General features: G+C 42.7%; 1 protein-coding gene across 1 annotated transcript in view; it reads right to left on the bottom strand.

Annotated features, from left to right (window-relative positions):
* Positions 1-14,974, bottom strand: part of MAP3K6 (mitogen-activated protein kinase kinase kinase 6) — an 86,464-nt gene that overhangs the window by 67,183 nt on the left and 4,307 nt on the right. Inside the window, exon 2 of the mRNA XM_089479347.1 lies at positions 9,062-9,201. Coding sequence (XP_089335473.1) covers positions 9,062-9,201 — 140 coding nt within the window. The remainder of the gene's footprint in view (positions 1-9,061; positions 9,202-14,974) is intronic.

A 14,974-nucleotide genomic window follows, 5' to 3' on the forward strand; every position in this document is an offset into this window, starting at 1 on the left:
ATGTGGCCCTCCAGATGTTGCTGATTTGCAGTGCCTATTAGCCCATCATCAGTGGTCAGTGATGAAGGGAACTGCAGTCCAGCAATATTTGGAGGGCCATACTTTTCTCACCACTGAAACAAAATAAGAGAACTACAGAGTTGGAAGAGAGCGCAAGGCCATGACTCTCTAAACCATATGTTTGTTGTTTCATGGCTTCAAGCTGTTTCCGATTTATGGTGACACTAAGGTAAATTTATCATGGGGTTTTCTTGGCAAATATCTTAAGAGGCGGTTTGCCACTGTTCTCTTCTGAGGCAGAGAGAGTGTAACTTGCCCAAGGTCACCCAGTGGGTTTCATGGCTGAGTCGAGATTCAAACTCTGGTCTCCAGAGTAATAGTCCAATGCACAAACCACTATGTCACACTGGCTCCCACGCCACCCACTTTATGGACTCAACTAGTTGATACCCCCCCAGCAGAAATAAAAATACAGTAGTCAAAAAAGGAAGAACTGTTGCTCCATGAAGCCTCCAGGACTAGTGATTCTCATCTAAAGCAAAGGGTGAAAAACACCAGGGTGTAGTAATGTTTTTGTTTTAAATTTGACACAATCTTCCAGTCACTTCCAACTAAAGGTTAAAACATGTCAAGGGAACTAGCCTCCAGTTCTTTGAAATTTTCCATTCCTGGTTTAGCCACACCTGTTGGAAGTGGTAGTGACTGAAAAGCAGCAACAAACACACTGACTCATCCACTACAAGCAGGAATTCTGGTTTGTCATGACATGCAAAGCTAGACGTAGTATACTCAGCACCAAGTTTCCAGTGTGTTCATTGTGCCTCACTCCCAGGCTTGTAATAGGTCTGCAAAGCACAATGATGTTTAGGCAACAGACAGCTCAGTTTTACTATTTCATAACTGGAATCATCTGGATAATGTGATTAGGTATCCAGGATTATATCACAGTACTAAAGAAGAATTACAAGTAAAATAAAATGAAATAAAAGTCCCTAGCTGCCATATTCATTTTGTTTCATGGATGCAACTAATGGGTGGCTCTCCACTGTTTGCCAAGTTCAAACGGCAATTGTAGAAAAGGTTGGCTGTCTGGACAGGTTGAATTCTTGGGAGCAGTTCAAGAATTTAAAGTTGTAAATATGTATTTAAAAAAACAAGCTGGACTTACTGAATTCTTCTGGAAGATCTCTTCCTAGAAAGGGGGGAAAAAGGGAGGGTGGACGATGATTAGTTGGGTGGACAGATGCAAAAGGAGGGCAGGGCTTTTGTAAGAGTTCAGTTGAATTTCAGCAACTGTGAGTAGTCATGCAAAAGATACTTGCTAAAAAACTTCCATCTTCCATACAGAACATCTATTCCAAGTGCAAAAGTCTTGCCCTGTTTTGCATCGCTATTAGGGTAGGGTATAAGATGTACAAACAACTGAACAAGAAAAGCGATGCTGTCCTGTTTGGGACTCTCTTGTGCAGGTGTGATTAAAGTCTGTTGCTGTATCCACACCAGTGGATTCAGGCTTGCAAGAACTACTTTGGTTTTTTAGGAAAATTTGGAAGCCCATCAACTGGAGTCTGGCACCAAAACAAAACACAAAACATAAAAAATGAAGACAAACCAAAAACAAATCCCAAACAAAACATCCACACAAATTCTCTTTGGGCTTTCATCAGTCCAAGTACTCTAAGTAGAGTTTAGAAAGGTTACTTTTTGGACTACAGCAGTGGCCATGCTGGCCACCGGAGTTGCAAGAAGTAAGCTGTCAAAGCTCTGATTAACACAGTGATGAGAATCATTCGATATGCAGGATATGGTTGGACTGCAATAGCCATCATTGCTCATTATTGGCTATGCAGGCTAGGGCTGCTGGGACTTGCAGTCTAACAACACCTGTAGGGCGACCTTCCTCCCTTCAGTAACACATTAGTGAGGAGTGATGTTTCACTATGGTAAATGCTGATGCTGATATCAGGCCTAGGATACATCATAGCCTAGGCTACAGGCCAACCTCCTGAGCATAGGAAGGTCTGTATCATGGAAACAACATTGGGGTATGTGGCTACTTCACACAGCCCACTCCCATGTGGGAGTTTACATTTGAGATGTGCTCCCATTTATTATTTATTACAAGCATGAAACAGGGCTTTAGATTCAATGAATTTGCAAGTCAGGAATCTCCTGAGAAGGGCTGGGTTTTTAATGTGGTTTAATGTTATAAATTTTAATGGTGTTTTTTTTAACATGTTATATTTTAATGTATCACTGTTTTGACTCTTAAAATTGTTTAATTATTTTTTAAATTTTGTATTTATATATTTTAATATTCTTGTACTGTTTATAATTGTATACACACACACACACACACACACACACACACACGCTGTTCACCACCTTGAGTCCCTATGTTGGGAGAAAGGTGGGATATAAGAAAATAATAATAATAATAATAATAATAATAATAATAATAACTGAACCTGCAGCAATCAGTGGTTGGGGGAAAACCCCCACAATATTTTGAGCTGTGTATATAACAAGAAGTTATTTAGGAGTTCCCTGAGACCTCCAAGGTAAAATGCTTGAGAAAGTCTAGTCTAGAGGACAGCTATCCTAACTACCATATAATCCTAGCTAGGCTTGCCTAGATTTGCCTTTGAGACAAAGGAAGGTACCTCACCTCACAGAGTTGGAAAGATCACAAGGGTCGGTCCAACCCTTTGCCATGCAGGAATACACAACTAAATCACTCCCAAATGATGGCCATTCAACCTCCCTTCAAATACCTCCAAAGAAGGAGAGTTCATCACCCCTTTGAGGCAGTCTAATCCACTGTTAAACAGCTCCCACCTCCCACAGTCAAAAAGTTCTTCCAAATATTTAGGTGAAATCTATTTTCTTCTTGCTGTTGTGTGCCTTCAAATTATTTCCAACTTATGGTGACCCCAAGGTGAAACTATCATAGGGTCTTGGCAAAATTTGCTCAAGCCACTACATCATGCTGGTTATATGAATCCATTGGTTCGCTTTCTAGTCTCTGGAGCAGCTTCCACCCCAGAGCTTAGAAAACTTACCTTTGAACTACAATTTCTAGAATCCTCTAGCAAGGGAAGGAGGATTCTGGAAGTAGTGGTCCAAAATGGAACTTTCAAAGCTCTGCTCCTAACCATCTGGTAAAACTTGGATAGATACTGTTCAAAAGATGACTGGACTGCTACCTGAATCTCTGGCTTTACTTCACAAATGAAGATTCAGGAAGGACTCATCCCGCGCTTTCTACAAGTGCGTTGATGACTAAGAAGGCCAATCCGAGATGAACAAGTCCACTTGCAGAAAGCACAGCAGAATGTCTCCTTGGGTGATGTTTCTGGGTTGTGGTTCTTTCTGCGTTGTCGTTTCTCTTAGAGACTCATTCGGCGTGAGCTTTCAAAAAAGGCTGCAGCATCATGGATAGTGCGTCTCCATGCCTCCCGATGCGAGGCCAGGGCAGACCATTGTTGGTGATCAATTTGGCCAAGCCTGAGATGTTGTTTCAGGGAGTCCTTGTATCTCTTCTTTGGGGCGAGTTCACTGTAGAATACTATTTTTGGGAGGCGACGGTCCTTCATCCTAGAAACGTGTCCTGCCCAGCGCAGCTGCGTCCTCAGTAGTATGGCCTCAATGTTGGTGATCCCTGCTTGCTCAAGGACAGCAACATTTGTCTCATAGTCAGTCCAGTGTATATTTAGAATTGTGCGTAAACAGCGCTGATGAAAGCGTTCGAGGAGTCGTAGGTGTTGGCAATAGGTGACCCATGTTTCAGACCTGTAGAGGAGAATAGACAGTACAATGGCTCTATACATACTGATTTTTGTGCTTCGGCTCAAGTGTTTGTTACTCCAGATTCTCTTGTGAAGCCTTCCGAATGCACTATATGCCTTTGCTAGTATGTGATCGATCTCTTTATCAATCTTGGCATCTGAGGAGATGATGCTTCCCAGGTAGGTGAACTGCTGGATGGACTTAAGCACAGATTTGCCTACAGTGATGTGGGGATGGTAGTGTTCTTCCTGAGGTGCCGGCTGGTAGAGAACTTCCGTTTTCTTCAGACTGACTTCCTGCCCAAAGAGCTCTGCAGCTGTAGCAAAACAAGATGTTAGGTGCTGCAGAGCTGCTTCCATATGGGCAACGAGGGCAACATAGTCAGCAAAAAGCAGCTCACGGACTAGATAGTTTAGTCTTAGTGCAAGCCCTCAGACGGCTTAAGTTGAACAGGCTACCATCACTCCGTTAGTTATTAGAAAGGGCTGTGAAAGAGCATCTCGATATCTGACTTGACCTTGCTGGCCTTCATGTAGCAGGATAATCATTTTGAGGAATTGGGGGGGGGGGGGGAGGGGGCATCCTAGTCATTCCAGGATCTGCCACAGACCTTTTTTACTCACAGTGTCGAAGGCTTTGGTGAGGTCGACAAATGTTACATAGAGTCCTTTGTTCTGCTCTCTACATTTCTCTTGCAGTTGTCTAAGGGCAAATACCGTATCTGTAGTGTTCCTACTAGCTCTAAAGCCACATTGGCTTTCAGGAAGAAGTGCTTCTGCAATAGCAGGAACTAATCTGTTCAGGAGTATCCTTGGAAGAATTTTTCCAGCGATGGAGAGCAGTGTTATACCTAGATAGTTTGAGCAGTCAGATTTTGTTCCTTTTTTCTTATACAGGGTGATGATGACTGCATCTCGGATATCTGATGGCAGTTCACCTTTTCCCCAGCAACTCACAAGGAGCTCGTGGAGTTTAGCATGGAGTACATGACCTCCATGTTTCCAAGCTTCAGGTGGAATTCCATCAATCCTGGCTGCCTTACCTTTTTTCATCTGCTGTATGGCTTTGAGGTTTTCTTCCAAAGTGGGAGTTATGTCCAATTCATGTTTCATCGGTTGTTGTGTCATATGTTGAATAGCTGAGTCTTGGACTACTTGGTTGGCACTGAAGAGGCTTTGGAAATATTCAGCCCATTGGTTCAGAATGGAAGCTTTATCTGTGATTAGTGTTTGACCATCTGTACTGTATAGGGAGCTTTGGATCTGACATGTTGGTCCAAACACTGCTTTAAGAGCTTCGTAAAATCCTCTGGAATCACCCAGATCTGCACAACATTGTGTCTTTTCTGCTAAGTTGATCCACCACTTGTTCTGAATGTCTTAGAGTTTTTGTTGGAGTTGACTATATGCGAGGCGAAAGGCTGCTTTTTTTACATGGCAAGATGGCTGGGCAAGGTGTGCCTGGTGAGCAGTTCTCTTCTTTGCCAACAGCTCCTGGATCTCTTAGTTGTTTTCATCAAACCAGTCTTGATTTTTCTTGAGGGAGAATCCTAAGGATTCTTCCACAGATTGCAGGATGCTGTTTTTGATATGTTGCCAAAATGCTGTAGGAGAAGAGTCTACAGGATGGTCTTCAAGTTTTGTTTGCAAATTTGCCTGGAAGTTGTCTCTCATGGCAGCTTGTTGAAGATTGTTGACTTGGAGTCTCCTCTTTAGGATGCCACCCCTCTTAGGTTTAAATTTAAAATGAAGATTTAGCTTATATCTTATAAGGCGATGATCTATTTGACATTCTGCACTGGGCATCACTCAGGTATGACGGACATCACAAATATTTCTCTGGCGCACTAGGATATAGTCAATGAGGTGACAGTGTTTGGATCGGGGATGCATCCAGGTTGTCTTCAAGCTATCTTTCTGCTGAAAGATGGTGTTTGTAATACAGTTATCATCTCAAGTAGATGCGATGGCCAGGAGTGCTTGGTACCAGCTTCGGCTGATACGCCAACTGCGTCCCTACCTGGACCGAAAGGACCTTGAAACTGTAGAACACACACTGGTAACCTCTCGTTTAGATTTCTGTAATGCGCTCTACATGGGGCTACCTTTCTACCAAGTTCGGAAGCTTCAGCTAGTCCAAAATGCTGCAGCCAGACTGGTCACTGGAACCTTAAGGTCAGACCACATAACACCGGTACTAAAATCTCTACACTGGTTGCCAATTAGCTTCCGGGCCCAATACAAAGTGTTGGTTATTACCTTTAAAGCCCTATATGGCTTGGGCCCGAGTTACTTGAGGGAATGCCTCTCCCTACACAATCTGCCCCGCACTCTCAGAACAACTGGAAAGTTCCTACTTGAGCATCCCAAAGTGAGATTAACAACTACTCACCAAAGAGCAATGGAATAGCATCCTTCACAATGCCAGAGGACATTAGGCCAGATTAGGGGAGTAAAGAAATGTTCAGGGGCTCAGAAGGAACACTGACATTCCTCCCAACATTTGTTGTCAGGGCAGTTCTCTCTCTCTGCCTAATGCATGGCCAGCCATAACTTCTAAGCATGCTGTATTCAGTGTCTCACTGTATTCAATGAGATTCAGAATTGCTGTTTAATTTTGTTTCATATCTCCTTGCCATGTGATCTTGAAATTGTTCCAAATTGCAATCTTACACCCACTTAACCAGGAGTGAAAAAGCCACTCAGTGGAGAAAGTGCATGCTTCTGAGTAGAGATAGATTATATTGTAGTGTTAACCACACATCATACTTGGAACAGAGTGATCATAGGCAGTTTGAAAGGCTCCATGTATGCGTATAAGGGACACGAAAATCCTAATTCCAAGCCATGAAATAAATACTGATAAATGAAGACAGTGCAGACAAGAATGAACAAATGTAGCTAAACAGAGAAATAAAAAGTTTCCTTACTGACCAGACTCAAATGATACCCTTACCCTCCTCACCATGCTGAAGCCATGAGGTTTTCCTTACCGCATTATACATTATAAGGCTGGTAACACAGGATAACATAGGAAGAAGACCATAAACTCATTGAAATGACTTGCCACTGACTCAGATGTCTGAGAGGTTTATCACATGGAGGTTTTTGCAGCTTTTTGCAGCTCAGTTCTGGCGTGACTGCGGGTCCAATGATGCGAAGTCACACAATAATGTGAATGTGTTATCACGCGCGATTCCTTTTTATGGGGCCTCCTTCCATGGGGCTTCCGCAGTGATTCCAAAGTGACCCCTCATTTTGGTGAAATCGGAAAAAAGTGAATTCACAGAATTCGCGTTCAAGCTCACTTCGATTTCACCCTGAATTGGTCTGGTGTGGAATGCAACTTTGCTTCTGCTCTGGTACAGCACCGCAAACCCCCCGGGTTGCAAATTTCCCATGGTGCAGCACTGCAATTTTCTCCCATTTCCTTTTGGTGGTCCTTTCACTTTCAGGGCAACTTTCAGGGCAACTCATTTTTGGGGAATGTGTGTGTGTGTGTGTGTGTGTGTGTGTGTGTGTGTTTGAATCTGAATATATAGATATGTCTGTCTGTCTGTCTATCATCTATCTATCTATCTATCTATCTATCTATCTATCTATCTATCTAGGTGTGTTGGAATTGCTGAAATGGAAGGGAAAATAAAAAAAGGGGATGAAGAAGACACAGAAATATTCACAAGGCAAATATTCATGCAATCACGCAATTACACAAAACAGGGAACAAGAACTTGCAGCCCTTTTCACCCCGGAAATGTACAAGGTCACAATGTGTTCAGACCCCCACTGAACATGCACAAGGGTGCCGATTCGAATAATTGAATCTGCATGGTATGCACTGGTGTGGTAATACAGTTTGCACTCACTCAGCTTTGCATGAATCCGCATCACATGACTTGCCTTGGATTTGATTCCCCCTCAATTCAGAAGGGCAACAGAAGGGCAACCAGGTGTGATAAAACATTCACGTTATACCATGAATTCGCATCGTTGGATCCACAGTCACCCCGGATCTGAGCTGCAAAAATCTCAGTGTGATAAACACCTCAGTGAGCTGACATAAGAGTGTAAAGCAGCTTCCTGTATTCCTAGAACAGTCTATCCCCCAATAAATTATTGCCCCTTACAAATGTGTGGGAATATAATTCCCATCATCCTCAGCCAGCATGGTCAAAATGGCATGATGGGAGATGCAGTACAATCAATATGGAGAACACTCTTTTTAGCTAGCTTTCACAGAATGTTTGTCTTTATACAGGCTCATTCAGGATATAGGTCTCACTCTGAGAACCGGACTGCATAGGACACTCAGCCAATTTTTTTCTCTTCTTTTTCAAGATCTGACATTTTGTAAAAGTGGAAGGGGATGGAATATCTGGACTATCTTCCCTTCCCTTGATGAAAAAAAATGATATATACTAACCTGCAATGCAGCTGGCCTAGCACTTGCTCCAGTTATTGGAACAGTCCATTTTATCAGACCAAGCTTGCAAGTGAAAGGGTTAAGGAACAGTTTCTTCTGTGTGGTAGGATTCTACTGCTGATCCCAAACCTCTAGACTGCAAACCCTTAAATCAACAGGCAAAGATTCTCCAGCTCCCAATTGATTTAACTTTTCAAACCTCTGCTTGGAGGACTTCAGTGTTCAGTACAAAACAAAACAAAACACAGCACATACATAAAAACCAGACCCAACAAGCCTGAAGTCTGCCCTAGAAATGTTCCCTTAGTTTGACTACCTCATTCCTTTGCAATGTGGCCAAGAGCCAGGCCATTTCAGTGACTGGAAACAATCTCCCCAGATGTTTGTTGCGACTGGGTGCCTTCAAGTTGTTTCCAACTTATGGAGACCCTAAGGTGCCCCTATCATGGGGTTTTCTTGGCAAGATTTGTTCAGAGGAGGTTTGATATTGCCTTCCCTTGAGGTTGAAAGCATGTGACTTGTCCATAGCCACCCAAAAGCTTTCATGTCTGAGTTGGGAATCAAACTCTGGTTTCCAAAGTCATAGTTCAACACTCAAATCACCATGCCACCCTGTAAAAAGGTGCCCTTGTGATCCAATTCATAATCGGATTTCCATTAGAAATAGGAAAAAATGAGCCCTGAGCCCAGAACAGCCCCCCAAACCATTTGGGAGCAAATCATTATTTGAATCTGGAGTGTGTGTGCAACAGGGTATGTGTAGTTCTTTGAGCAGTCCTTCTAACCTCCAACATCTGCCCACCCCTGCCATAGACAGAAACCCCTTAGAACGACCTTGTGTCCCACTCACCCGGAGAGCCTGGAACTCTGGGAGATCCGTATAACAGCAAAGGAGGATGTTGTTGGTCATACTGAAGCTCTCACGAACCCCTAGGTGATAAAAGAGTGAGGGCTGGCATAGGCTGTTGCTCATCTCCACCACAACCACATCTAAAGAGAAGAAGACATCACAGATCATCAGGCATTGTTGTTGCTGGAGAGTCCAAGCTTGCATTATCTTTCCCCACATCATGCCCCCAAAGTACCCACAGCAGCTCTCAAAAGACACTTAAAAAACAGTATAATTTTTAAAAACAGAATTAAAAACATCACATCAATATAGAGCGGTCCTTCCACATTCATTGAGGTTAGAAGTGATGGATCCCCATGAATGTGGAAAAACTGCAAATAAAAGAAAGGCTGTTCTTTTTACTTGAGAGAACACATCTCTAGGCATCTCCAGGTCCTTCAGTGCAACTCTGGTCAACATCTGGCAGGTGTTGACCATATTTGGTGGTCACATCTGGTTCTCAACCATCTGCCAGATGTTGATCATAGAATTATGCTGGAGGACCTACAAATGCGTAGAGAAGTCTTTTCTCTAGGAACTTCTAAGTTCTATGGCACAACCCTATGATCAGCTTCTGGCAGAGGTGTGCTGGAGGACCTAGAGATTTCTAGAGAGAACATATTAATCAAAACCACAAAAGTCAAAGTTGCAAATGTGGAGGGCTGACAAGTTAAAAATATAAAGCCACTGAAATCACACAAAAGCAAACACCCCAGTAAGAAGCCTCCCTGGGTGCAAATACTTTTAAAAAGCCTTCTTGAAAAGAAACGTTTTTCGCTGCTGGCAAAAGTTGAGCAGGGTCAGGGCTAGCCTAGCCTCTTGAGGGAGTGAGTTTCAATGTGTGGGAGCCTATTCTTCAGAAGAATACAGCCAGAGATACAGGGGTCATTCACACTTTTTTTTTTTTTTTTTTGAATGAAGAGATTTACATCTCTGCACCGATTAAGAATCAGTTTGGTGTTCCCACTACATTTACCATGATCAAATCTCTCCATGCCATTTTAACCCTGTTGCCTTTCACATTTGCCACCATACTGATTTAAAATGGAGGTGCCTCCATTTCCGGGAATGATGCAACATGATCCAAATCGATTTGGTAGCGTGTTCACACTACCAAAGATGCAGATTGCTGCTGCTCTTGAAAACAGAAATGCTAAGGAGGTTTGGTGCCAAATGCATTGGTTTAAGTGGGCTTTTTGGTTCCCTCCAAACTGCACCAAGTGCAGTTGGGCCAAATGTAAACTTCATGGAAATAAACCGATTCCAGACCAGTTTATTTCTGTAGTGTGAATGGGGCCTTAAGAGAGCAGAAATCCTGCTAGCGCTTGAGCAATTGTCCCAGTCATTTCTCTTCCAAAAGAGGTTATTCCCTGAATATGGAAAAGGCAATTTCAGGCATGGCAGTGGCATCACTAGGTATTCTCGTGTCACCTCTCTCATTGGTCACACTGGGTGACCTTGGGCAAGTCACATTCTCTCAGCCTTGGAGAGAGGCAAAGGCAAACCCCTTGTGAACAAATCTTGCCAAGAAAACCCCATCATTGAGTCATCTTAGGGTCTTATCAAATGGGAGGAATTTCTCTTAAATTCGAATGAAAAAAAAGTGGGACCAAAACGCATTCACTTAAAATCGCTAATTTCGTGCAATTACGTGAATATGCATTACATTTGAACTGGCTCCCCATTGCCTGAAAATAGCATGCCATTGCCCGAATTTGCATGTGGCAGTCTATCACACAATAACGTGAAACCACATGATTGGGTTCGGACTGACTTCCCATTGCCCGAATTTGCATGTAGTGGGTTATCATGCAATAACATTAAACCCCATGATTGTGTTCAGATTGCCATTGGATTATACTTCCAATTCCCCTTGTCTGATAAACTTGTTAGAGTCGCCATAAGTTGGAAATGACTTGAAATTACACAACAACAGTCTCATCATGGACTATTTGAATGTTTTTCACATTTTGCCCTTTAGGGAATGCTTTTCATACTGACTATTAAGGAACCCTTCCACATCTGGTTTAGGAAGAAAACAGGAAGCCAATTTATACCTGGGGCCCATTCACATTGTGCAATTATAGCACTATTATTTCACATTAACTGCCATGGTCCCATCCTGTTGAATCCTGGGATTGGCAATGCAGATGCAACCAAAAACCCATGTCTGCTGAGCTTTGGAGAACTGTTAGCAGTTGATGAAGACAGATAAATAGTCTGAGTCGATTTGTTTCTTGTCTGAGGTATGCATGTATGATGCATGTAGTCAAGGATTCTGGGCAGACAGCTGAAACCCTTTAGGTTGCAATAGTCATCAAGTCACAAAACAGAGAGCAGGATGATTTCCAGAACTCTTTTCCTGGAGCTTGGATGTTAAGTAACACAAAAACAGAATAAAAGGGAAGGGAAGATGAGCGTGATGGGAGAGCCACAGGATCCACAGTTCATTAGTAGTTTTAAGAGAGAGTGCGGGAGGCATTGTACAAAACTACGGAGTTTATCAGATGCGAGTTTTTGGCGATTTTTCCTGCCCAAAGAGTCACTTTTGTGCAACCAACATAGCACAATAAAGCGATAACACAATGTTCTTCCAGATGTCATTCATTTCTATGGTAGCCCGTTGTGCAACGCTTCCGTAGTTTTAGCGTCATTCCTCCCCTTTTGGGGCATTACAGGGGGAAAAGGGAAGTCTGGCATTTGTCTCCCGTTATCCTTTCTAATGCGTTGTGAAATGGTTTGGTGTGGTAGGCAGCAACGCAACGCAACACAAATGTTACTGATAGCAAAGTTCCCATGATGCTGTGCTGCTTTTTCACCCCATTCCCTTCCGGTGGCCCTCCTTTTTCAGGGCAACCCCGGGGGGGAGGGGGTGCATGTGTTTTGCCTTGATGTGTGATGGAGGAATACATAGGATGCTATAAATGAAGGGGACCCTAAAGGGTCATCAAGTCCCCCTTCTTCTGAAGGAATACATAGGATGCCAGAGAGATGGGAGGGTCCTCAAAGGGTCATCCAGTCCAGCCCCTTCTTCTGTCCTGAAGGAATACATGTGAATATAAAAACGTGTGTGGGTTATCAGCTATTGTGGATACTGTGAATATGCAGAGATATGTTTATTAGTATGTGTCTCTGACATATATGTCTATATATATGTGTATCTGTCTTGTCTGCCTGTATTTATAAAGAGGTGTGTGTATGTGTGTGTGAAAATACACACACACACACACACACACACGGATGTGTATATATGTGTGTGTGTGTATATATATATATATATATATATATATATATGTGCGTGTTCTATATGTATATGTATATGTATATGTATATGTGGGGGGGAGTGGGGTCTGTACCTATAGGTAAATCTAATCTATGCAAGGCACCCCCAAGGGCCATCCATTCCACCCCCTTCTTCTGCCCTGAAGGAATACATAGGATGCCAGAGAGATGGTGGGGACCTCAAAGGGTCATCCAGGCCAGCCCCGTCTTCTGTCCTGAAGGAATACATGTGAATAAAAAAAACGTGTGTGTGTTATCAGCTATTGTGTATACTGTGAATATGCAGAGATATGTTTATTAGTATGACTGGAAGGGGCTTCTCCCCTCCCCTCCCCTGGAAGCACAAAGGTCACGATGCCACCAAAACCTCCAAGGAGCATGCGCAAAGATGTTGTTGCAAAATGTTCAAGACAAAAAGGAAGGCACTGGTGTAGAAAACAGTTCCGCTATGCATGGTTTCGCATCATGCAAATCGCAATGATTTTCGCAATCATAGTGCTAAAGCCATGTTTCGGGGGAATGACGGAAAAGCAAACAATGTGGTAGAACATCGCGTTATAACTTCATTTCGCAACGTTCATTTCACATCCTTAGCGGAATTGAGGGTCCCAAACTTTCGTCTGATAAACCTCCAGGTTACAATCCTACATGTATTTACCTGGAAGTAAATCCCATTGGACACAGTGGGATTTAGCACTGAATCAACATGCATAGGATTATGCTGCTAAATAGATTAGACCGTGCTAAATTTCACACAGATTTCAGGTTGCATCCAAACCTCCTGGGACAAACAATGACAGTTTCCCCTTTTATAAAAGGAATGGCTGACAGGTCCAAAGGTAAATACCATTATTAGCTACCATTTCTAAAATTTGGAAGCATCAAGCCATTTCCAATATATGGCGACCTAAGGTGAAACTAGCACAGGGTTTTCTTGGCGAGTTTCTTCAGAGAGAGGCAAGTTGCCATAGCCATCCTCTGAGGCTGAGAGAGTGTGACTTGCCCAAGGAGAACCCTGTTCTCCAGAGTCATACTCCACCACTCAAACCATTACACCACACTGGCTCTCCACAATAGTCTAGGCACTGGTAACCTTAGTTAGATTACTACTCTCCATGGGAGCATCCCTAAGCACTGACTTGAAAGCTATAGCTGGCTGCGGAGATGATTGCTCTGCTTTTCAACAGCGTTTAACATTTTGTTAAAAGAAAATCCACTGGATGTCAGCATGCTACTGAGCTACATTTAAGGTACTGTTACTGGTAACTGAAGCCAAAGGCTGCATCTGCACTGCAGAAATAGTCCAGTTTGACACCACTTTAGCTGCCATGGCTCAGTGCTATGGAATGTTGCAATGTGCAAGTTTGAGAGCTATGTAGCCTTCTGTACCAGAGAGCTCTAGTGCCACACCAAACTACAAATCGCTGGATTCTTCACCATTGGGCCATGGTAGTTAAAGTGGTGTCAAACGGCATTATTTTTGCAATACAGATGCAACCCTAAACAAATAGGAACCAGATTGTTTCAAGGATCATCTGATTCTCTGTGCTCCTCTCGAAAAATAAAACACTGCTCATGAGAAACACTCTTATGCTCTAGTGCTCTACCTAACGGAGACTATAAGAACAGAGCTTTCAGTGTTGCAAGGCCAACTCTGCAAAATTCTTTTCCTCTTGGTATTAGACTGAGCAGTTTTTTACCTTTAGATGCCTGTTCAAGAGGTACCTTTTCAGTAAAGTTCCCTCCCCAGCATACAATAGTTTTACTGACTGCAATATCTTTCATTTTGTTTGTATTTTGTTGTTGCAAGCTTCATGTAGTACAACTGTGGTGTTTTTATACTGAGCAGTGTATACATTTGGAAAGAAAACTAAAATGTGTATACACAGAGAGAAATACAACGATAATGGGGAAAGAAAGGAAACAGTGAAATGAAAAGGGACAGTCTGTGAAAAGCTTTTATGCAATGCTCAAAATCTAAGCAAGGCAAATTGCAGCCACTGTTCACAACATTTGCCACCGACACTGTCATAGTCCTATAAAACATATCCAGGGGTAGCAGTGCTGGAGCAAAGTACAATAACATCAAAATCCACAACAGTGTTACTTTTATTTTAAATTGTGAATTTGAAATGACAACTTTTAAATGTGTCTTGTTTTAGTATGTCTCTTGTTTGTCTTTTTAAATTGATGTGTTTTAACTGTACTTCATCTGTTAATTGTTGTTGTTCCTTGACTCAATCCATAGGGAGAGGCGAATAATAATAATAATAATAATACAGCTGAAAGAGAGCCAACAGGATTTCCAGGGAAGTGGGGGAAGTGGAACCTATCTGCAAGTTTGATTCTCTTTGGGGGGCATTCACACTAGGTTTTTGTCCCGAGGAGATGTGGATCACTGTGCTGAATCATATTCGGATCATTACTCTCGTTACATTTTGTGTCCCCAAATCTCTCAGAGTCATTTTGCCCCTGTTGTTATTCACACATGTGATCGTTTTGGGATAAAATGGGCCACCTCCATTCCCTGAACAATACAGAGTGATACGAACCCATTTGGTAGCTTATTCACACTGCCGAAAATGCGGATCA

The sequence above is a fragment of the Sceloporus occidentalis genome, unplaced genomic scaffold (assembly GCF_023333645.1).
Source record: "Sceloporus occidentalis isolate IW3139 unplaced genomic scaffold, rSceOcc1.0.p SCAF_13, whole genome shotgun sequence".
Lineage (NCBI taxonomy): Eukaryota > Metazoa > Chordata > Lepidosauria > Squamata > Phrynosomatidae > Sceloporus > Sceloporus occidentalis.